General features: G+C 34.6%; 1 protein-coding gene across 5 annotated transcripts in view; it reads right to left on the bottom strand.

Moving 5' to 3' along the window:
* DCAF10 (DDB1 and CUL4 associated factor 10) overlaps positions 1-24,447 on the bottom strand; it is a 54,223-nt gene extending 29,776 nt beyond the window's left edge. For 2 of the 5 annotated variants that reach the window (XR_012484684.1, XM_074281797.1), the window contains exons 1-3: positions 23,375-24,188; positions 9,833-9,946; positions 6,209-6,406 (exon numbers count right to left, since the gene is read on the bottom strand). Coding sequence is in view for 4 of the 5 variants with exons in the window: in XM_074281797.1 (XP_074137898.1) it covers positions 6,209-6,406; positions 9,833-9,946; positions 23,375-24,066 (1,004 nt within the window). In the remaining variant the exon portion in view is untranslated. Of the gene's footprint in view, positions 1-6,208; positions 6,407-9,832; positions 9,947-23,374; positions 24,197-24,218 lie in introns of those variants that run through there. The other 3 variants (XM_074281801.1, XM_074281800.1, XM_074281798.1) reach the window with 3 other exon arrangements.
* Between the last annotated feature and the right edge of the window lie 1,194 nt (positions 24,448-25,641).

The following is a 25,641-nucleotide window of genomic DNA, read 5'->3' as shown; positions in this document are numbered from 1 at the left end:
GACTTTAGTGGAGGACACACTCCATACATCACCAGTTTTCTAGTATTGACATATGATAAACTATACAAACCACAAAGAAAATAATAATACTTCTTTGAAAATTGAGAAAACATTTGAGATCTTATTGTTATTTAAGGTCTGTCATTATGAAAATTAATTATTCGTGTGCACATAAAAGGTATAGATTATAATGAACCTATACTATGCTTAAAATACTCAAAATTGCCACATTTGTGTTTTTAAATAAATATAATAACAATTTGATTACTTGCTTTCTGTCTCTCATCAAAATAGAACAAAAGGCCAAAATGGATTTATGAACTTTCTACTTCTTTGAATACTAGATAAACAAGTTTATTAAACATTTTTTATTCCCTATCCCATCAATGAAGAAAAACAACCTTCAAATAGCACAAGCAGTAAGGAGAGCCTAGAAATTGCTTGAACTGATCTCTTTGACAAGTGGAGAGATGACAGGAAAAAACAACAACTCTTTAGACTAAGTTCTTAACCATGGATTCTGGAGATCTCTGAACTCAGGGAAAAAAATATATATCTTTATTTCAACATAATTGGTTTCCTTTGTAATCCAATACATTTTATTTGGGGACAGTTAGATGGCACAGTGGATAGAGAGATAAATCAAGAGATTTATCTTCCTAAATTCAAATGTAGCCTCAGATACTTATTAGCTATGTGACGCTATGTGACCCTGGGCAAGTCACTTAATCCTGCTCACCTCAGTTTCCTCATCTGTAAAATCTGAGTTGGTGAAGGAAATGGCAAACCATTATCTTTGTCATGAAAACTCCAAAGGGGGTCACAAAAAGTTGAACACAATGGAAAAATACTAAACTGAAAGATTTTATATATCTAAAAACATTATCTGAGAAAGGATCAATAGACTTCATCAGACTGACAAAGAGATCAATGGTACAAAAAGGTTAAGAATGCCTACATTACAAAATGAACAGAAACAGAAGCACATTATAGAAAGTAAGAGCAATAGTATAATGATCAATTGTGAAACTCTTAGCTACTCTAAACCATACAATGATCCTAGATAGTTCAAAAGGACTCACAAAGAAAAATGTTATTTACATCCAAAAGAGAAAATTAAGGGATTCTCAGTATATACTAAAACATACTTTTTTTCACTTAAAAATTTCTTGGTGTTTTTTGAGAGGCAATATGACTAATATCTAATTATGTTTTATATGACTTCACATATATAATTGATATTATATTATTTGCCTTCTCAAGGGATGGGGAAGAACCTGAAAAGAAGAAAGAACTAGGAACTCAAATTTTAAAAAATTAATGTTAAAACAAATAAATTACAAAAAAAAAAAAAAATGCCTGCATTAGAGAACAAACTCATTTGTCCAACACTAGAAAAAAGTAAAAAAAAAACATATTATCATTTTTAAAAAAAATAGTAAAATATAAGAAAGGGGGAAAAAAAGATTAGCATAGGCAAAACATTCCAAGAACATTTAATCTCAAAATTATATGGAAGAAACAACAGAAAAGAATTAGGTGATATCAGCCAGTGTATCTATATTCATTTATTTTTATCATCAATTACAGTAGAAAATCCATATGGCATCCAATGTATTGTGTGAGAAAATGAAAATGGCATTTAAAAACATGAATTTAAGGAATTGCTAGGCCTAACTAACCACATAACATACACAAGAAATCTGTGCTATACATATATGATGGGTAAAGGTGCTATTTTCAAAATATTCAAGAGGAAGAAATTCCAAAAAATATGAAAAATATCATAGATGCAAACATCCTTTATAACTCTCAAAACCAAACAAAAACAACCAACTACTAAGAAAAGAGCAGCAAATACTGACACATAAGCTGACTTTCTCATCTCTATAAAATCATGGATAATTTTGATTACATATACATGACTGAAAATTTTTTGCAATAACATATGCAATAGTTACAATCTTAAGAGGAAGATTTAAATGAGAAAAAAAAAGTGCAACAAAATTCTCTGAAAAAGGTCTGATATGCAAAATAGAAAAAGAATCTACTTAAAAACTGTTATTTCTTTGTAGAAAAAAAAAGTCCAGGGGCACAAATAGACAGTCCTCAAGTAAATAAAAGCAACTATAAATAATATGAAAAAAAATACCCCAAATCACTAAATAATAAGAAAAATACAAGTCCAAATAATTCTAAAGTTTTATCTCATGCAAATCAGATTGGTGTGAAGACAATAAAACGTCTTCATACTAATACACTGTTGGAGGAGCTGTGAAGTGGTTGAATTATCCTAGAAAACAATTTGGAACTATATCCAAAAAAATCACTAAGCTGTGCCTACTCTTTTAGTTAACTATAACATGAGTCCCAACAAATCAAAGACAAAGAAAAAGGATCACTTTGTTGTACAAATAACAGAAAATTGAGGAATGGTTGAACCAAAAAAATAGCATGAATTTAATAAAATATTACTGCACCCAGAAAAAGAGATTCAAAGAAACTTAGGAAGATTTATATCAATTGATGCAGATTTCAGTGAGTAGAATCTAAAAAAAAAAAAAAAAAAAAAACAGAGGAACACAATTAGGAAAAACATAAGAACTCTTGAGCAATGCAACCAAATATCACAACTCCAGAAGACTGTTGATACAATCCACCTCTTGGTAGAGAGATAGTAGAATGTAGATATAAAATGAGACACGAATAAGATGTAAATTTTTAGATTTGTCCAGTGCAACACAAATTGTTTTGCTTAATTAAGTTCATTTAATACAAGAGAGAGTGGAGGAGAGGGAAAAAGAGCCAAAAAGAGAGAAAGAGAAGACAGCATAGTGAGGCAATAAAATGTTTAAAAAAAAAAACAAAACTCATGAAACAACTCAGAAATATACAAAAGAGAACAAAAAAATGTTCAGAAGAGGATAAAGATAAGGAGAGGAAAGCTGGTTATATCCCATAACATTTAATATATATTTTCAAAAACCAGCTCTGTTACCAATTCAATTTCATATAACCCACTTTTTTTTTTGTATATGTAAATAATGATATTTATCAATGATTTTCTAATCCATGATAATTTTGTTAAACAAGTGAAACATAAAACAGTCAGAGAGTTACCAAAGATATTAACAATGCCTTATAAGGTAGTAGCATTAAACACAAATGGAAACAGAGGCCACTGCATCTCTGCAGGTCATAATATAAATATCATTTATGTTTTACTGTATTTTTATTTATTTTGTCAAATATTTTCAAATTGTATTTTAATCTGGTTCAAAGCTGCACTAGAAAGTATTGCAGAGCCCTATATTTAACACTTCTGATGTTGGATATTCAGCAAAAAAATTCAAAAAGAAAAATATCCTATATAGCTAATAAGGTTCTCCTAATACTTCTATTTGTAAATTTTGATTTGTAATTTGTTTCATAATTTTATCAAGCCCTAAATCAATATAGGGTCTCTTCAATAAGAGTCATTGCAACTCAAAAGAAACCAGTCTAACAATAAACGCTGGGAAATTAAAAAAGATTAAGAATACATTTTGGATTTTTATGTAATAGAATAGACAGCCGGAGTTTTATTAGTTCATGCCTGTGTGGGGATGGAAGGAAGTACAGTAGATAGAAAGTAAAATTGACACAGAATAAGCTGGATGAACTATGCACCATTTTCAATGATCACAATTTTTATCCCTGTAGCTAAAGCCCATCTTTTTAAACATCAATATTTTCTACATAATACTCTATGGCTATGAACATGGAAGACAGTGACCTTAGTAAAATCAAAATTGCAAGTAACCCAAAAGGTACTAAGTGACAACAATCATAGTGAGTATAACTATCCTATTAATCAATGATGATTTGAACATAAAATTGGAATAAAATCAAGATCATATATAACTAGAAAAGAGGATGGGAATTAAGCACAAGAAATATATGGACAGCTTGAATGCTGCAGTGGTATTCATAAAATATTGCTTGGAGAAGGTGTTGTATTTTTTATACAAGCTGCTAATTGTTTTTCAATTCTTCCGTAACTTTTATTTCATTTCTTATTTTTTTCTCTAGCTCTCTCATTTCATTTAAAAATATTTTATGCAAAATTAGCAAACTGTGCATACCCTTTGATCTAGCAGTGTTTCTACTGGGCTTGTATCTCAAAGAGATCATTAAAAAGGGAAAAGGACCCACATGTGCAAAAATGTTTGTAGCAGATTTTTTTGCAGGGACAAGAAACTAAAAACTGAATGGATGTCCATTAGTTGAAGAATGGCTGAATAAGTTATGGTATGTGAATGTTATAGAATATTATTGTTCTATAAGAAATGATCAGCAGGATGATTTCAGAGAGGCTTGGAGAGACTTATGTGAATTGATGCTAAGTAAAATAAGCAGAACTAGGCAACATTTGTACATGGCAACAACAAGATTATACAATGATCAATTCTGATGAACGTGGCTCTCTTCAACAATGAGACGATTCAGGCCAGCTCCAATAATCTTTTAATGAAGAGAGCCATCTACACCCAGAGAGAGGACTGTGTTAACAGAGTATGAATCACAAGGTAATATTCTCACTCTTTTTGTTGTTGTTCATTTGCATTTTGTTTTCTTATTCATTTTCTTTCCTTTTTTATCTAATCTTTCTTATGCAGCAAGATAATTGTACAAATATGTTTACATATATTAGATTTAATATATATAACATACATTGGATTACTTGCCATTTAGGGGAGAGGGTGGGGGGAAGGAGGGGAAAATTTGGAACACAAGGATCAATATTGAAATTTTTCCCCCCCTGAGGCTGGGGTTAAGTGACTTGCCCAACTCTTTAATTAGTTATAATTATTCATGAAACTATATACTAAGGATAGCAGGCTACAAACTATACCAGTGGATACCAGTGGATATGGTAGCCACATCCAGGAAATCAGAATACTGAAATGACAATTACCTAGTCTGCTAACACTGATTCATACATATATCATAGACTTGCAGCAAACATCCAATCTAACATGTTAAAATGGTTCATATCATCATACTAAAGCAAAATTTCTTAACTTTTTGTATTTGTTACACCTTTTAAAGTCTGAGCCCCTCTCAGAATAAATTTTTTAGATAAATAAAATAAACTGAGTTATAAACAGAAACCAATTATATTTTATAAAATATACTTTTTAAAAAGGTCTGCAGATGTCAGATTAAGGACCTCTACTCTAAAGGGGAAGATCAGTGCTGATGAAAAGTATGCAGTATTAAAAGTTTCCAAACATTCCCAAATGATTAACACCCCAAAACATATTAAAATGTAAATGTGAAATATTTAACAAAATAAATGGAACTACAATAGAACATATGTCAACATATGGTCTGCAGGGATCCTTAAGTACAGTTAAGTGGATCCCACTTCTATTTCAGTTTGATATCACTGGTATGCATCATTATACTAGGGGCAATATCATTTTTTTAAAATCACAGATTATAAATGGGTTAAACAATGAAACATTTACAAAATTTCACTATACCATTTGTTCTCTGGCCTTGCCATGTCAAGTATTATAGGAATTAATACCTGAGATTTCACTGGTCTAAAATCCTCCTTGATAATGAAACTTCCTCTACTAATACAGGCTGGCACTTTATTTGCAAACAGTAATTTAGAGAGTTGCCCATGACAAAGAGGATAAGTTTACTTGGCAGTATATGTCAGAGGCAGGACCTTTCTGGCTTATAAGTCAGCTCTCTATCCACGATGCCATTCTATTTCTCTATAATAACAGCATATTGTAAATAAAGTTTTTTTCAATGAAAAATTCTTTTCACTTGACAACTAACATTTTAGTACAAGGAAATTCTAGTTAGACTAGAAAAATTAAGAGAAAGCATTCTTCATAAAAGTCTATTTTAGGTAAAAAGCATCTGTACAGTACTAGAGAAGTAATCTATTACTATAATGCACTTCTAATGTAAGTAGAGAATTATAAAAAAATTTCTTTTAATCACTCATTTTGTAGTCATTTATTAATCTATTTAAGTTTTGCTGTTTTTCAAAATTCTTCATATATAAGAAGTGACTAGGAGACAGCAAATTATAGTCTCATTATTTAGGCTTTTTACCTTGTTACTGAGTTATCCTCTGCTCTAAAGATTTATAAACAATGAAATGAATTGATTCACAGCTTCCTCTGTTCCCCTCCTCACAAACCTGTTAGTGTCCCAAATGATGACATTTCCATCGAATCCTGATGTAACTAAGAGTCTTGTATTAGTGTCATATTCAATGTTCTTCACCCAACTAGTATGACCATGTAAAGTGCACACTTTTGAATTTAATTTTCTCAGATCCCAAAGGGCTATTGTAGTGTCATCAGAGCATGTTGCAAACAGTCTATTATCCAGAAACCTACCAAAAAGAAAAAGGGAAAATCAATTTAGTCCCTCTGTTAATAAATACAATATAGTCAAGAGTATTATCACAACAAAAATCATGTCACAAAATATTTTCACATATGTTAGAGTAATTGATTTGCCCAAGTTTATATGCAGAACAAACCAGAGACAAAAAATATTTACAATGGTAAATAAGCCTTTTCTTTTATAGAAGTAAATTGATTTATAAGCACTAGTAGTAAAAGTTACCAAGCAGCAGATTCAATGTGTTTCGCCAAAGAGTAATAAGAAATAATTTTTGACCAACTAAATAAGAGAATTTAGAATTAGAATTTTATAATAATCATTAATAATAAAAATTCACATTTATATGACATTTTCAGATTTACAAACGCTCAGTTCCCAACACCTGGATTACAATACTGATTCCTAAACCAAAAGATCTCCACTACTATACAATAACTCATTTAAATTTTTTTTCTTTAATTTTGATAAAATGGATTTTAAAACTGCATTAATTTTTAATAAAATTTCATTGAATGGAAATATGTCCCAAATATATCTCCTCCTTTACTATTTAGCAATATTTTATCATTGAAGTATCTAATTCAAAATAATACTATTTTTAAAACAATGTATTCTGATGTTTACTGATATGTTTACTATTTTCCCTTCCTAAAAACATTCCCAACAGTACAATGGGAAGTGAGTAACCCAAAAAGGGCACTCAAGTATCAGGATCCCCCCTAAAATGAGCTGAAACTCTGAATTTGAAAGCTATAATCTACCATTCCCATATCTACTTAATCATAAAAGACCTTTCAGGAGTAAAGGATTTCAGAAAAACTCCTACAAACAAGGAATGTTAGAACTGAACAATGGTGAGGATTCAAACTATGGAAACTTTCTCATTATCCTTCCCTAAAACAATAAAACATACTAGTAGGAGAATTTTCCTTCTCTCACATTAATTAATCAATATAAGGAAAAAGCATACATCAGATAGAAAAGTTTTAATTACAAAATATATACTGGATATTTGTAACAATTTATTTTTGGGAAAATACATTTAATCTCTGAATGAGAAAGAACTTTTTATGTATATAGTAACTGTAATCTCAGATTCTGTAGCCAATTATTATTAGATTCTTCCAGGTAATGTAAAATAAAGATAATATGGATTAAAAAAACCCCTACAATTAAAAAATACAAACAAATCATGTTTATTGATTAATCATAAGACTCCCTTTCTCCCTTACCCATCCATTTTACTAAAGATGACAGGTAGAGAAAAGCAACAAAAATATATTTCTCTAGTTATATTTCATTCTACTGTAATTCTTTTTGACAACTGCACATAAGTAAATATATAACAGCCATGTTCACTGACTAAGATAACTTCTTACTAGTAGCAGTCCTAATGAGCTACAAAATGTAGGAGACAGAAATACAAAAAATTCAAACAATCAGCCCTTCTTCTCTCTCTGCCAAATTAGCTCTCTTTGAAATGAAGAGCTCAATGTAGACCTCCCTCCCCAAAAAATTAAATCTTAAAAGAACTGGGAAATCTATAACCTACCATAGTAAGTCAATTCCAAGAGGATATACTAGATTAACGTCAAATAACTCATTAGGAAAAAAAAAAAAGAGAGAGTCCTGAAGACTCCTTAATCACTCATACATACCTGGAGAAACCCCAGTTCAGTTCAACCACATCAAAAATCCACCTACATATTTACAAAGACACCTAAAAGTACAATGTAAGATCCTACAATATTGTAAAGCTTTGGCAACATCTTAAATTGTCTTGAACATTCTATTAATTGGCAACTTCAATAGTTTAAATAGGATTAAATATCTTGCCTTTTTCCCCCAATTCGTCTTTTCTGCAAAGCTGAATCCTTTAAAAAATATATCTGAGATATATTAGTTTCAATACTCGTGCATAGCTAAGCATGCGCTTAATCAAAGAAAAATACAAAAAAGAAAAAAACTATACTTCAAACATTTAAAATTCTAGACATACTAACTAGCCTTAGAGTATAATTTACTTCAAAACACAAATCATGAATCCCTAACATGCTGAAACCTGTGAAAATTCATATGAACTCTTCAAGAAAGCATTAAGAAAAAAACACAATACTAAGAATCAATTTAACATCAAATCACCATGTTAAAAACCACCTGGATTTTAAGAGTTCACAGTTATTATATAGGGAGTGCAATTTAAGTGTCTTTTTTCTACCACCAGAAACAAACAAACAAAAAGAGGAGACTGCAAGATGATAATAATATTTTTTGGAGAATCCCCAAAATCTACACAGTAACAAACACTTCACTTAACCAGATGTCACTTATCCAAGCAACTTCAACTTTCTCTAATAGTGGGCAAATAAGCCCAAACCTCTTTGATTGTTAAACCCTGACAGGAAACTCATATTTTCATCACAGTAGAACTTTTGCTCAGTTGGAGCAGATTTACAAAACAAACACATAAATTTTATAAATGTGATAGTATAAAAAGATTGTGAGTTACGAGCTCTAGTTCTGCCTGCCAATGATTAGCTATATGACTTTGGGTAAGTAGCTTCAACTCAATGGGGCTCAATTTTCACATCTGTAAAATGAAGAACTTGTATAAGAATCATGGAAAGATCCTTTTCAAAATGCTAAATAAAGATAATTTGGTTATCTGTTTTTCCAATTTTAGAAAAGGCATGATAAATGAAGCTAAAACAGGTTTATTGACACAGCTATCAGACAGAAAACTATTAAAAGCTAATAAAAGGAACCAAAAAAATACAGAACACACACACACACACACACACACACACACACACACGTATGCATATGTGAAAATGCCAAAGGTTATCATATTGTAAAACAATAACTGTAAATCATGAGTTAAAAAAAAAAAAAAAAAAACAATTTTAAATCACATTAAAACACAAGTATGGGAGCAACTAAGTGGCATAATGGATAGACCACCAGCCCTAAGTCAGGAGGATCTGAGTTCAAATTTGACCTCAGATACTTAATGCTTCCTAGCCATGTGACCCTGGCCAAGTCACTTAAAACCAATTGCCTCAGCAAAAAATAACAACACTTAAATACGTAAGGAAGTACAAAATACATTCTCAAAAGATAGAGACAGAGATGTATAGGTATACACACACATAAGTATAAATATATATTATACATATATATTTATGCACACACATATATTCCGCAGATATGTTATATCTAAAATAGACAGATATATGTGTACGTGTATTTAAAAGAAGTTTTCGTTCCCAAGAGGATAAGTTTATCTGAAATATTCAAAGGTTTATTAATGATATCCAAAAATGAGACATTATATGCTTTAAACACTATGCAAAATATAACATTTTAAGGCCATGCTGAGTTTTTATAATTTTCTATTAAAGAAATTACCAACCTGATATTATTTACACAGTCTTCATGAGCTTCAGAAAGCGTTTTTATATGCTTCGAAGATATGGGGTCAAAAAGAAGAACTTCAGTCTGTTCACAAGCAACTGTCAACACTGACCTAAAAGAAAGTAAACATTTTTTTAAGCTTCCTAACATTTCCTTTAGTTAATAAAGTCTTATTCTTTTCAGTGAAACTATGCTTACTCATATGCATTTTACATTCAATTCCTAAATTCAACATTTACCAAGACCAAATATCAATATTCAGTTTACAAAAATGTTTATTAAGTTATTTTATAGTCTTCTATTACAAATGATTACAATGTGAAAAATGCTAAAAAGAAATTAAGTGATACTATAAAATATGCAGTATTTTCAGAGATATGCTTTATTTCATATAAACACATTAAAATGTTAGGAAAATACACTTTTGAACATATATTTCTACCATTTTAGATAAGCTAAGTTGATAAACTAGATCTTAAATACTATCCATAAAGTCTATTTATTTAAATCGGATCAAATAGTCCATGATTCTTTATATACTTGCTGCCCATCTATATATGTAAGTGTTCAAAGAATAATAATTATGTGAATAATTACATAGGTTTAAAACAATAATTGTTTAAAATATGACTTCTCATCTGAGCTCTCTCCAAAGTTACCAATAATCTCTTAACTGCAGAATTTGATGGTCTTTTCTCAGGCTTTATCCTTCCAATGCTGTATTTGATAGTTAACCATCTTCTTTTTTTGAACAGTCTCTTCCCTCTGGCCCTTTCTGATCAGATTCTCTTTCTTGATTCTCCTCTTAACATGTCTAAATGCTCTAACCTATCTAAATTCATTGTTCCCCTCCACAATCTAGAATTCCCCAAGCCTTTTTCTTTGGTCCTCAAACAGTACATTCCATCTCCTTTCTCCATTCCTTTGCAATGTGCTAGTTCTTAAAACAAAGAATAACAAGAATTGATATTTATGTTATAATTTATTCACAAAATCATACAATAGTATAATGTATTCTTTACTTCATTTTTGGTATTTATAGAACAGAGCCACTGCAAAAATATTTAGAAGGGCTTTATCAATTTCCTCAAAACTCCTTTAATATTCAAATCATTTTTCCTTACAGTTGAGCTAGACATTCAGTGAGGCAAAAGACCAAAGAAATTCTTAAGGACCAAGAATAGGTACAAAGAAACGTCAGTGTTAAAGTGACAGAACAGGGACAAATTTTACAAATAGTTCACTAGTGAATATTTTTGTTTTATATCAACTTTTGTTTCCTTTGCAATCACAAGGTTAGGTAATCAGATAGAGTTGGTCTCTAAATCCAGAGCACATAGGTTCCACCTCCAAGACATAGTGGCGATATCATTTGGGAAAAATCACAACTTGTCAGTGCTCCCAGGTAATAATCTAAAACTTCAAATTACAGAACTGCTGATCAACATTGGCAGAAGGATTTTCTTCATAAGAAATCATGGGTTCAAATAAAAATAAAACATAACTGCAAGGACACAAATAATGAATACTGAGGTATATATAAAACTCATAATTGCTTTCTACATCCTCCAATGCCCCAGCCTCAGAAAAATAAATATGTATCAAATATGACCACAGCTAAAGTTGAAGTGGCATGAAATATAGTTTTAGATTATTAGAGAGTAATAGAACAAGAGGCTTTTTAGTAAGTAGTAATTTTAGGAGAATGATTTAAGACATGAAGAAATCATATTTATCACAGCACAAAAAGTTGCCATTTATTACATGAAATAGCTCCCAAGCTCAACTAAATATGACTAAGACAGAATCATAGATAGTTAAGCAATGTTCTTCCAAGGTTCAGGAAACTTTAAAGTCTCAGGGAAGAAGAGAAGCAAGGGCAGGGTCTGGGGAAATAAGGGGAAGAGTTGGGGAGAATTTGGGGAAGAGCTGAGGAGAGGTCAGGGAGGGATCAAAGAGCTAAGTGGAGTTTAGTGACTGACCAGGTCTAACTTGTCTAAAGATATGCTAATCAAGACAGCCTCAGAGACTGGCCTACCTCTTTGACAAAGGAGACAGGATAAAAGGATTAGTTACTGACAGCAGCCAGATGGGCTGATTATAATTCTGGCTCTACATCAAAGCTACAACTCAAGAACAGAGAAACACCTCACAAGGTAAAAAAGCATCATGAAATAACACAGGCACACAGAAATATTTAAAGCTTTCTATTTGAGTTTGTACCCCTAGCCAATGTCAAGGGCCCATGCAAACAACCTTCATAGGCTTGAATTTTAGGTCTCACTCCAACTCACAAATGACTCAACTCCATACCCCACAAGAGAGAAGAGAATGTTTCAGCCTGGGCATTCAAAGCAAAAGGGGAAGAAGGAACTTTTAGGAATAGGCTATGAAGAAAAGTTAACACATGCAAAATGAATAATAGGGACAAAGTGTTGACTTAAAAGATGATTTTTAAAATTGAAACCAAAAACAAAAAAACAAAAACAAAAACATGGAGGAAAACGAATAAGAGTTATAACTTTTACAACTATAATTAAGAAGAAAATGGTTTAAAATTTTTGTCTTTTGTTTTCACGTCACCTTCACTTCCAAAAACAGTCCTCCCTCACATACAAGAGAGTTATCCTGTTACAAAGAATTTAAAAAACAGGGGTGAGGGGACGGGAAGAGGGGAAGTGGTTCAATAAAAGCAAGCAATGCAAACAACTAATTCTGAGAATATATGCAATATACGATCCTCTTTTCCCCAACCTTCACAAAGATAGGGGAGATGGATTTTCTCATCTCTTCTAAAGAAGCAATCTTGTAACTGTATAATATATAGTGTACATATACTGGATTTAACATATACTTTAACATATTTAACATGTATTGGACTACCTGACATCTAGGGGAGGGGGTGAGAGGAAGAAGGGGAAAAGTTGGAACAGAAGGTTTTGCAAGGGTCAATGTTGAAAAATTATCCATGCATGTGTTTTGTAAATAAAAAACTTAAAAAAAAAAAAAAAGAAAGAAAGAAAGAAAAAAGAAAGAAGCAATCTTGGTCATTATAATTACACAGCATTCCTTTTATTTTTTTAAGATGTTTTCATGTTTATTTTTTAACTTATTTGTTTTCTGTTTTATAATGTGATAATCCTTGTAAAGTCTGGTCAAGAAGCATTTATTACTACTGTGTAACAGACACAGTGCCAAGTAAGCTCTAGGTATAAAAAGAAAAGTAAAAGACAATCCCTACTCTGAAAGGAGCTCAGAGTATTCTGGAGGAAACAATAGACGATTATTTACACATAAAAATAGAAAATAAATTGAAGGCAATCTCAAAATGGAAGTCCTCCTACAGAAAGATGGGACTTTTGCTAAGGGGAAGTCAGGTGGCTGAAAGAAAGATGGAGAAAGTTCGGGGCATAGGGGATGGCGAGGGATTGTTTTCCTGATTCTGTTTATTTCATTTTGTATTGGGATCAGCTCATTTATATCTTCCCATGTTTCCCTGTATTCTTTATATTTGTCATTTTTTGGGGTGAAATAATATTCTATTGCATTTATATAAGTCTGCCCAGCCATTTCCCAATCATTAGGTATCTACTTTTATTTCTAGTTTTTTTGCTACTACAAAAAGTACTGCTTTAAAAATATTTTTGGTATATATATATATATATATATATATATATATATATATATATATATATATATATATATATGGACTTACTTTTTATCTTTGGATTTTATTGAATTATATGTTTAATAGTAGAATTTCTGGGGTAAAGGGCAATGGACATTTTAGTCACTTTTTTAGACTAATCCCATATAGTTTTTCAGTTCAATATATAGACTCACCAGCAGTATATCATTATGGCTCTTTCTTAGTCTCTAAAATATTTATTCCCCCCCCCCTTTTTTTTTTTAATCTCCAAATATATTGGGAGTAAGAAGCTTCATAGATGTTTTGATTTTCATTTCTCTTATTAGTGACTGGGAACAATCTTTCAAATGGTTGTTAAAAGCTTACAACTTTTCTAACAATTGTTTGAGCATTTCATTTAATCTTTTATTAACTGCAGAATAGTTCATAGTTTCATCTTTTGGTATTGAAAGAATTGGCAAATATGATTGCTGAGGCACTCTGTCAATGACATTTGAAAAATCACTGAAAACCCAAAGAAGCACTAACAATTCTTGTGGTGACAAAGAACTGGATAGTGGGGGGACATCCATCAATTAGGGGGATGGCTGAATAAATTGTGGTAGATAATTGTGATGGAATATTATTGTGTCATAAGTAATGATGAAATGCTAAATAACTTCTGATTAGAGAAATACAAATTAAAACAACTCTTGAGATACCACTTCATACCTATTCTGGCACAGATGACAGGAAAAGATAATGACTGGAGGGGATGTGGGAAGACTGGGACACTAATGCATTGTTGGAAGAGTTGTGAACTTATCCATTTTGGAGAGCACTTTAGAACTATGCCCAAAGAGCTTTAAACCTGTGTATACCCTTTGATCCAGTAGTTTCATTTTTGGATCTGTATCCCAAAGAAATCATAAAAGAAAGAGACCGATATGTGTAAAAATGTTTATAAGCAGTTCTTTTTGTGGTGGCAAGGAAATGGAAATTGAATGAATGTCCATCAATTGAAGAATGGCTGAATAAGTTATATATGAATGTAATGAAATATTATTGTTCTATAAGAAATGATGAGCAGCCTAATTTCAGAAAAGCATGGAAAGACAAGAATTGATGCTGAGTGAAGTGAGTAGAACCCAGGAGATCACTAGACACAGTAACAACAAGATTATGTTATAATCATTTTTAATGAATTGACTCTTCTGAAGACCATGACAAAAATGGAAAATGTTTAAAAGAATTGCATATATTTAACCTATATCAGATTGTGTCTTGGGGAGGGGGAAGGAAGAAAATTTTGAAATACAAAGTCTTTCAAAAATTAAAGTTGAAAATTATCTTTACATGTATTTGGAAAAATAAAATATTCTTGAGGGCAAAAATAAAATTTTTTTTAAAAAGAAAGGTACTTTATCTGGTTTCAATTTTTCAAAACAGTATGAACTTTAAAATTCAACTCACATATCCATTTTAAATTTAGTGTCATATCTGGTGAAAAAGATTTTGGTCTCAATCTAATTTCTGGCAAACTGCTTTTTAGTTTTTCCAGCAGTTCTTGTCAAATAGGGAGTTCTTTCCCAAAATGATTTATATACGTGGGTTTATGAAATACTGAAGTAGTGAAATTGTTTCTGCCTTCTGCATTATTAATATGATCCACTGATTTACTTTTCTATTTTTTAAGCAGGCACCAAATATTTTGCTCTCTAAGTATCATTGTCCTCTTCATTTCTCCTTTTTTTTTTTTTTTTTTTTTTAATGTATCTTAAGATTCTAGATCACTTATTCCTCTGAATTAATTTTATTTTATAGTCTACCTCTGCAAAACATCCCTTTGGTAGTTTAAGTGGCATTAGAGTAAATCTGTAAATTAATGTAAGTTATTAATTATATTGACATGGCCCAATCATTAGTCCAGAATTATTTAAGTACTTGTTTGTATTTCTGAGTATATAAACGAGGAAAAGAGTAGATCACAAAAACAAAGTATCACATGAAAAGAAAAAGCTTTGCTAAAATAAAATCAGTTCATCTAAAACATGAAGGGAAAATGTTAGCTTGAAAAAAATCTTTGCATTCAATATCTTTGATAAGGATAAAATAAAATAAATATATGACTATACCATTCCCCCAACTGATAAGTGGTCAAAGAATATGAAGAAACAGTTCTTAAGAGAACTACAAATTATTAATAATCATATCAAAGACTTTTCTAAATCACTAATAAGAGAAATGCAAAATAAGAGAACTTTGAGGTGTCACTTCATAACTAGCAAACTGGCAAAGACAGGCGGATATTTCCACTGTTGAGGTCATGCGGAAAAAGCAGAACATTGAGGGCCTATTAGTTGTGACTTGGACCAATGATTCTGAAAAGCAATTTGGCAAAAAGGGGGAATAATCTTTAAATGAATGTAATATAAAAATAAAACACATTTTGTCACATGGGTTAGAAGTAGAATTCTATAAAAACAAGGAAGAAGAGGTCAAGGGAACAGGTAGCATGAGCTTTATTATCATTTGAACTGGTCAAAGGAGGAAATACAAATATATATAACACATTCCCATAGATAAACAGTTCCTCATCAAAAAAAGAGGAAAAAGACGGATATTCTCAAAATATACAACTGGTTAATAATTTATTGAAATATTTATAAATATTTCCTTCTTTCCTCTCATACATGGAATAAAAGAATTTGGTTTTATACATGATTACAAAGGGCTGTTTTTCTTACCTTCTCAATGGATGAGGGAGAGAAGAAGGAAAAGAAAAAATTTGGACCATTAAATAAAACTGAATTTTTTTTATTATTATTTATCTTTTTTATTTGCAAAACATATGCATGGGTAATTTTTCAACATTGACCCTTGCAAAACCTTCTGTTTCAACTTTTCTCCTCTTTCCCCCACTCTCTCCCCTAGATGGCAGGTAGTCCAAGATATGTTAAATATGTTAAAATATATGTTAAATTCAATATATGTATACATATTAGTACAGTTATCTTGCTGTACAAGTAAAATCAGATCTAGAAAGAAGGTAAAAAAAACCTGAGAAGGAAAACAAAAATGCAAACAAATAACAACAGAAAGGGTAGAAATGCTGTGTTGTGGTCCACACTCATTTCCCATATTTCTCTCCCTGGGTGTAGCTGATTCTCTTTATTAAAAAACAATTGGAACTGGTTTTAATCATCTCATTGTTGAAGAGAGCCATGACCATCAGAATTGATCCTCATATAATATTGTTGTTGAAGTGTATAATGATCTCCTGGTTCTGCTCATTTCATTCAGCATCAGTTTATATGAGTCTCTCCAGGCCTCTCTGAAATCATTGTGCTGGTCGTTTCTTATTAGAACAATAATATTCCATAATATTCATATATCACAATTTACCCAACTATTATCCAATTGATGGGCATCCATTCATTTTCCAGTTTCTAGGCACTACAAAAAGGGCTGACACATATTTTTGCACATGTGGGTCCTTTTCCCTTCTTTAAGCTCTCTTTAGGATATAAGCCCAATAGTAACACTGTTAGATCAAAGGGCATGCACAGAATAAACTGGAAACAACAACAACAACAACAAAAACTTTTAAAACAAAGAGAAACAAAGCAATAGTAAAAGTGAATAACAGCTATATGCCACTATTTTTTTTTAATGTCACCAAGTAGTTTATCACAGGTAGAATCAAAAGGAGCTCTATGTACAACATATACATGAACTCAACAGTTAACAAAGAAATGATGAATAAAAAATGCTCAGTGATATAATTTAGTAATGGAAATGCATGATTTAAGGTGATAGCTCCTGCCATGAGGAATTATAGAATCTGAAGTTATTACAGCTTAGAAGACAGTGTGACAAAAAGTCCTAGTCCATTAGTAGTTTAGAATATCCATCTTTAAACAAGAAGTTATATAAGGCAACAGAAACCCACTCTCACGCTTGGCTATACTTATTGCTTTTGAGCTAACATTCAGACTGCCTCTTCTACAGGCATTCTATATAGGCCTGTATAAGCATTCAGAATTGTCTTTGTTATCTCCCAAATGTGAACTAAGGATTGTCATCAGTGATCCCAAATGGTGGACTAGGGACTACTTTTGGACCCCCTAGTACATACCAGGGCTCATAAGCTGGAAAACAAGGTCACCTACCTCCAGCACAATGTTTAAGTTTTTAGTCACCATCTGGAGCAGTAAAAGATCATGGATCTCAAGGAAAACAACATTTTAATTGGAATGGAAGGGGAGCTTAAAATACTTTTTCTCAAACCATACAATCAAAAAATGATAACTAATAAATTGAAACTGATTTTAAAATATTAAAATTGATCAGTATAACAAATTAAATACACAACACAAGAAAGCTAGCATAGCAGTATAAAGTCCTTGATAAAGCCAAAGGCAAAAAAAAAAAAAAAAAAAAAAGACTTAGGGTATGGTCTCATCATGTGACAAAAACTGCTGGAAAGGGGACCAAAAGATAAAAGGTCACATCATAAATGTGAAGAACAGGGAAGAAGATACCTGTCTTAACTACAAATAAGGGAAGAGATTTTAACTCAACAAGAAATTCTGAGACTCACAAGTGAGTTAATGAACTAATTCTGATTATATATATTTTAGATAAAATTGATACGCTTAAAATTATGAAAGAAAATAATTTCCTCTAATAATGGCCTGATATCAAATATAAAGATACGTGTGTATATATTTGATTTAAATATATCAAGATCAAAGAATATTTCTCGAAGGAAGAAAGTCAAGCAATAAACAACTATATGAAAAAAATGCTTATTAATATAAGACATACAAATTAAAATGCTCAGATTTAGCTTCATAACCATCAAATTAGCAAAAATGACTAAAAAAGGCAATTGTTTGAGAAGATAAAGGAGAATGGATCTACTAATGTACTGTTGATGGAGCTATGAACTAATCAAACCAACTTGGAAATCAATTTGGAATTATACCCAAAAATGTAATAAATTATGTATACCCTATGGCCAAATAATATGATTTCTGGGTCTATGCCCCCAAAAAAAGATTAAAATGAGACAAGGCTCATATAAATATAACATTTTTTGTTGGAGAAAAGACTTAGAAATTAGGGGGATACTTATCAACTGGGTAATGGCCAAGTCAATTATGGCAAAAAGATATAAAAGAGCATATTATTGTATTATGAGAATGTACAAAAGAAATGGATTCAGGAAAACTTGTATAAACTGTAATATGGAATGAAATGACCAGAACCATAAAAACACTTCATAAAATTCCTAACAATGTATGGAAAAAAATAATTGAAAAGACTTCAGAATGCTGATCAATGAAATGATCGGTCAGTTCTGGAGAACCAATAATGAAGCATACAACTCTCCTGGAGATAAGTGAAATGATAGACAAAAGTGCAGAATAAAACATTTAAAGACAGAGATAATAAGTTTTATTTGACTTTCAAAAGTTCAAACCTTGATGATCTCCAGAAAAAAGATGGCCAAGACACAGCAAGATGTAGGTTCTAGTTTTAGTGTTGCCATTAATTCACTGTATGACCTTGGACAAGTGACTACCTGTCTAAGAATTTTAATTTTCCTAATCTGTAAAATAAAGAAACCAGATAAAGTGACCTCTATAGTCCCTTCCAGTACTAACAATTTTTTGAGTTTGCCTGGAGATCTCCTAATTTATTTGGCCATGCAACCTTATCAGTTTAAAAAAAGACAAATACAAATTTGAGCATATCCTTTTTTCTTGTATATTCATAAATTTTATTTGTATACATTCCTAAATTATGCATGCTATATTAATTTACATATATTATAAAAACATGCAACTCAAAAAAATGCCCTAGTTCTTTAGTGTCATAATTTGTCATTAAAGTCTCTCCCTAGTTTGGGACCACATCTACTTGGAAAAAGTTTAGTAGGATCCCTTTATCCTCCATCTTTGCAAACAGTTTTTTTAAAGATAATATTCTACCTATTTCCTCTAATGGCATTCTGTAAGGCCATTATATACAATCTAAAAGTTAAAATTCTTGATATAGATTACCTCACAAAACTCAAAAATCAAGAGAAGTGGAACATACTTTTTACAATGAATGAACTGGCTTTCACCAATATACAATTCTATCAGAGAAAAGAATGAATAGTGATAATTTCTAACACAGGAACATGAATATAATAGATCACATTATACAAAAGTACAAAAATAAATTTACAAAACTCAAATCATTCAACTTTCTGAAGCATTTTCCATTCAATAATCATTTTATCCCCACAACATCAATCTACAGGAATCTTTTCTTGATTCCAATTACTACTACCTTCTCTCTCTACAAGACTTGAATTTAACTACTTTGTATTTATATTCTTTCCATATTTGTTCTGCATATCCTTACAAAAATGCTTTTTTGTCTCCTGAATGTAGACGTAGGGAAATATTTCTTTCTTTGTATTTCTATTTCCATCACCTAATACAATATCTAGCACATAGGGTCTTAATATGTCTGGTCTTCTTAAATTTGAGAGTTCATCCTAAAGCTAATCTTCAAAAATTTTTAACAAGCCAAGCAGGGCAGAAATTGGTCCAACCTTTTTTTCTCTTTTCCTTTTGCAATCTATTTTAACTCTTCCCTTCTTTCTTCTCATTCAGCATTTTCCTCCTGATTATAATCCTTCCTTCTTCAACTTCTAAAACTCCCAAGGAAATACTAAAGAAGGGAAAGGGACCTGTATGTGCCAAAATGTTTGTGGCAGCCCTTTTTGTAGTGGCTAGAAACTGGAAAATGAATGGATGTCCATCAATTGGAGAATGGTTGGGTAAATTATGGTATATGAAGGTTATGGAATATTACTGTTCTGTAAGAAATGACCAACAGGAGGAATACAGAGAGACTTGGAGAGACTTACATCAACTGATGCTGAGTGAAATGAGCAGAACTAGGAGATCATTATACACTTCAACAATGATACTGTATGAGGGTGTATTCTGATGGAAGTGGATATTTTCAACATAGAGAAGAGCTAATCCAATTCCAATTGATCAATGATGGACAGAATCAGCTACACCCAGAAAAGGAACACTGGGAAATGAGTGTAAACTGTGAGCATTTTGTTGTTGTTGTTGTTTTTCTTCCCAGATTATTTTTACCTTCCAAATACAACTCTTCCTTTGCAACAACAACAACAAAATTCGGTTCTGCACATATATATTGTACCTAGGATTTACTATAAGATATTTAATATGTATGGGAATGCCTGCCATCTAGGGGAGGGGGTGGAGGGAAGGAGGGGAAAAATTCGGAACAGAAGGGAGTACAAGGAATAATGTAAAAAAAAAAAAAAAAATTACCTATGCATATGTACTGTCAAAAAAAATGTTATAATTATAAAATTAATTTTAAAAAAAAAGAAAGAAAGAAAATCACTCCTCTTGGTAGGAAAAAACAGAACTTAAAAAAACAAACAAACAAACAAACAAACAAAAAAAAAACTTCTAAAACTGCATTCCTAATCCTGCCCCTACTGGTTGATCCAAACAACAGCTAAATCATTTTGTTCTTTCAGACAGGTACAATGGAATGTACTGTGGCTTCTGTCTACTTATTGATGTCATAACTTTTTCTGACCCTATGTTATTAGCAAAAACAAAAGGTTTCATTTTTCATCTTCTTACAAAGTATGGTCACAAAAACTACCTCCCCCCCCCAAAAAAAAGACACAAATAACAACAACAAAAGAGCCTCACTGTCTTTAGAAGGGGAAGTGAAAAGACCAGGGAGAACAACGCCAGGTCTAGAGTCAACCATTTAACTCAAGTTCCTTTCTTCCTTGATCCACAATCAGTCCTCCAACAGGTATGGAACTATAATAAATATGTCCTGTGGTATGGTACCAGTACTAACTGTTCTCATGCTTCTTCATATCCTTAGATGTAGAACGAAAGGTAAGATTCAATGCCTTCTTTCACAATTTGACATCTATTTTAGAGAATCTAGTAGCATAACACCAAAATTCTTGAAATTAGTAATACCAAGACAAATAGTCACAATTTCTTTCTATCTACTTCTGCAACAGTGATGTCAAACTCAAAAGAAATAAGGACCACTAATGGATATATAAGGATCCCTAAAGATATATGTATATTGGGAACTTACACAAGGCTACACATATCGATAGTTTTAAACTGTAATGTTATCCATGTTTTGTTCTATTTTTATCTATGTTCTTAAAATTTCCTAATTACATTTTATTTGTTTGCAGAGGTAGTCTGCCCATGATATTTAACACTTTTTTAGTACATATATCAAAACTGACAAACAGGTATCTTTATGCAGATAATTTTCAGTTTTAAATATCCAAGCTCAAATTTTCTTCTGACCTTCAGTCCTATATTACCAATTTCCTTTTGGACACCTCAGACTCAACATGCTCCAAACAGAAAGAACACATTACCTTTCCTTTCAGAGTGTCCCCCTTTGCCAACTTTTCCATTATTGTCTAAGGTACTACCACTCTTCCAGTCATCCAGGTTTCTTTCCTGTACTCTTCATTCACAGTCTCCCCATATCTTTTGGCCATGACATCTCATTATTGCCCCATCTCTCCATTCAATAAAGCCAACACCCTACCTTTAGGTTTGATATCTTGTGCCTAGGCGATTACTGCAAAAAACCTGCTGTTAAAAGCTTAGCAGGATGCTTACTCACACACAGTAGGCACTTAAATCTAAAGACATCTAATTTGTCTCTCTGCTTCCAATCTCATCCCATTCTAAACCATTTTCTACAGATGCCAAAGTAATCATTCTAAATCACAGTCCTGACCATGTCTCATGAACATCCATTTATATAACTCCCATTACCTCTAAGGTCAAACAGTCCTTGCTTTCACTCAGCCCCTAATATCTATCCAGTCTTATACCTACCTCCTTTCCACACACACTCTAGACCTGCTTTGGCCTACTCGGTACTCCCTTCTCTGTTCCTTTCCTCTGTCTGTCCCCTTGACTAAAATGCTCTCCTACCTCACCCCATCACATAATTTTCCTGTCTTCCTCCAACATTCAAAAATGGTAGCAGCTCTTTGCAAGGCAGTCAAAAACTAAACTAAAAGGTATCTTCTTCTAACGAACAGTTCAACAAAAGGTAATGTCAACGGCGATCCAATGATCCAATATACACTCAGACCCCGCCTTTTTGCAGGCGGTTTTCCCAGTCCCCGTTTTGCCTGATGCCCACCTTACAATCTCCTTCTCCCCCGAGATTACCTTCCCCCTATTGTATTTACAGGTGTCCCCAAAGTCTCGGTGTCGCTTTATGATTCTCAAAAAAAAAAAAAAAAAAAAAAAAAGCACTAAGACTTTTGGGACACTCTCCTCTGTCCATGGTTATTTACATCTTCATATCCCCCATTAGACTGAACTTGCGAGGGGATAGGCCTGTCACTCTTTTTTACTAATTGTCTCCTCAGCCTAATATTTAGCGCAGTGCCTGGCGCACAGTTGGTGCTTAATTAACATCGAATGGATTGAATCGGCACATAATACAAGCTTGATAAAAATGGCGTGGATACATAGCTGTATATTCACGTCTCCCCCACTAGAATGAGCTCCGGGAGGAAAGCATACCCATTTTTCAGTCAAATCTTCGAATCTCCTGGCATTTCGAAAATGCTTTACACGTTAAGAGATTAATAAAAGTGAATCAACCCTTTAGGGGTCCATCACGAACCGATTAGGAGACACGGGTTTCTTGAATAAGAAACGAATAAAAGAGGAGGGGCATCGGAGCACTAGGCGATGCTCCGAGGCCTGACTGCCCCCGTAGTCCTCTGGTCCCCGGATGGGGAGGGGACCCCCCTCCCACACCCAAATCCCGGCCACGACCTACCCGTCGGGGGAGTATTCCAGGTTGAAGACTGCGCCGTGAGTGCGGGTGCTGAGGTACACCGAGTCCGCGGGATGGATGGAGCTGTACAAGCTGGTCATCGTGCGGAAGTTGTCTCGGGCTGGGTCCACGTAGAGCCCCCGGCCCAGGCTGCGGCTCTTCAGCCAACGGAAGAGCGGGATGCCCACGGGGCGTCCTGTCGGCCCGGCCCCCCCGCGCTTGGGCTCTGGGGAGCCCGAGCCGGAGGCGGCGGCGGCGACACGACTGGAGAAGAAGGTGAAGGCGGATGGGCAGGCTGCGACGGCGGCGGCCGTGGAGTGGGCCGTGGGGGAATCGGGGGGGGAGGGGACGAGGGGGGCGCGCGGGGACCCGGGGCTCGGCTCGCCCTTGGCCGCGGTCGCGAGCTCCCCAGATCGCGATGTCGCCGCCGAGGTGGTCGCCGCCGTCGCCGGGCCGGCGGTCACTGTCAGAAAAGGCGTGCGAGGATCGCGGGGGTCGCGCGGCTCGCGGGGTTCGCGGGGAGGGCTGGAGGAGGGGTCGCTGGGCTGCGGAGAGGAAGGAGAGGAGGCAGGCCCGGACGCCGCCGCTCCGCTCCCCTCGTGCGACCGCCCCTCGCTTCGGCTCACGAAGCCCAGGTCATCCCCGGCTAGTTCCTCCTCAACCCCGACGGGGCTGCTGGGCCCGAAGGGGAACATGACCGACGGCGACGCCGACGCGCCACCCCCGCCAGTCCCAGCCCCAGCTCCCGGGCCGCCCCTTCAGCCGCCGCCGCCGCCGCCGCCGCCGACCACCGCCACCCTACTGCTGCAAGACACTTCCGCCCGTGCCGCCGCCTAAGTGCGCCGGCGGGGAAACTGACGCCGAAGAGAACGTGGAGCCGGCGGGGACCCGGAAAGCGTGAACACCATCGCGCCGCAGGTCGACGCCCCCTCCCCCCGCGCTGCTCCGGGCTCCGGAGGCGGCTGGCTGCCCGTCGCCCAGGGGTGGGAGTGGGGGGAGGGGGGGAGGTAGGAGTGGAGTTCAGTCCCAGGTCGGAGGGACAGCGCCCGCCGAACGTCTCCTCCAGCTCTGGGAGCGCCTTCTTCCCGAGTGCGCGTGACCGCGCGTGCGCGCACAAGGTGCTCCCACCCCCGCCCCCAATGCCCCTGATTTCTATCACCGCAGACACTAGAGTGGCTTCAAATGCTGTTGTTTTCTTTTTACATTGGTTGGGCTCTAGGGATGCAGGGGCGAGAGCGGTTATTTGGGTTCGAATCCCGACTCTCCCCTTTCCCAGGGCCTCAGTTTCCTCCTCTGTTAAAATGGAAGGATTAGCGTCTCCTCTAAAGACTTTTTCCGTTATAAAGCCAGCATCCTGAGTCCTCGGCTTCCTTCCTCACCTCGCCCCTCCTTTCCTCCACTCCCTCCCCCTCCCTTCCCAGCTGCTCCTACCCTTCCCTCCTCTTGCCCTTCGCTTCTCACCAGCAATTGCCTAAGAAATCTCTGCCCATCTCTTAAGTGGGATGCCCAGCACTTAGCCGGTGCCTGGCACTTAATAAAGGCTTCTTTGTTTAAAAAAAAAAAAAAAAAAAAAAAAAAAAAAAAGCTTCTTAATGAAAGCTGACTTGAATTGGACCGAGGTCCTTTGCTGTTTTAAATCTTATGAGTTATGAACAACATGCTGGACACTTGCTATCTGCTGTAACAAAGAGGCTAAAGAACAGTGGCTGCCTTTGGGAGCTGCACAGTCTCCTTGGATAGCGTAGTCCTGAGAGGTCAGGACAGTTTTCTATAAATGTCAGGTAACATAAAGACCAAAGTTTCCCATCTTGGATTTGGGCTCAGCAAGTCCTAGGTTCGAATGTCACTTCTACCTCTTGCTAGTTTTGTGACCCTGAAGCTCACAAAAAGGAGAGAACACATCTGCCCCCTCTCACACACACTTCACAGTGTTTTTAAAGATCAAATGAGGTAATTAATGTCTGGAAAGGCCTTTGAAAACTAATAAACTATAAGGGCCGAGCATTTATATTATTGTTGTGAGCATCATTACTGTGGACTCTAAATTTTCTACAATGGACAGCTCCAGTCTGGCAACCTTAACCCAAGAAAATGATAGGATCACAGATGAAAGACTGCTCCTCACATCCCGGAGCTCCCAGGTTCCTTCCCTTTCATCGTGATCTCAGCCTTCTACCAAAAGCTTCTCCTGATTCTCCTTCATGCTAGTGCTTCGCTTTTATGATTATCTTCAATTTACTGAATGTATCTTTTTTGCATAATGGTTTAGG

The sequence above is a fragment of the Sminthopsis crassicaudata genome, chromosome 1 (genome assembly GCF_048593235.1).
Source record: "Sminthopsis crassicaudata isolate SCR6 chromosome 1, ASM4859323v1, whole genome shotgun sequence".
Classification (NCBI taxonomy): domain Eukaryota; kingdom Metazoa; phylum Chordata; class Mammalia; order Dasyuromorphia; family Dasyuridae; genus Sminthopsis; species Sminthopsis crassicaudata.
Note: the sequence above shows the minus strand (reverse complement) of the source record. Positions and strands in the feature narration are given on the sequence as shown.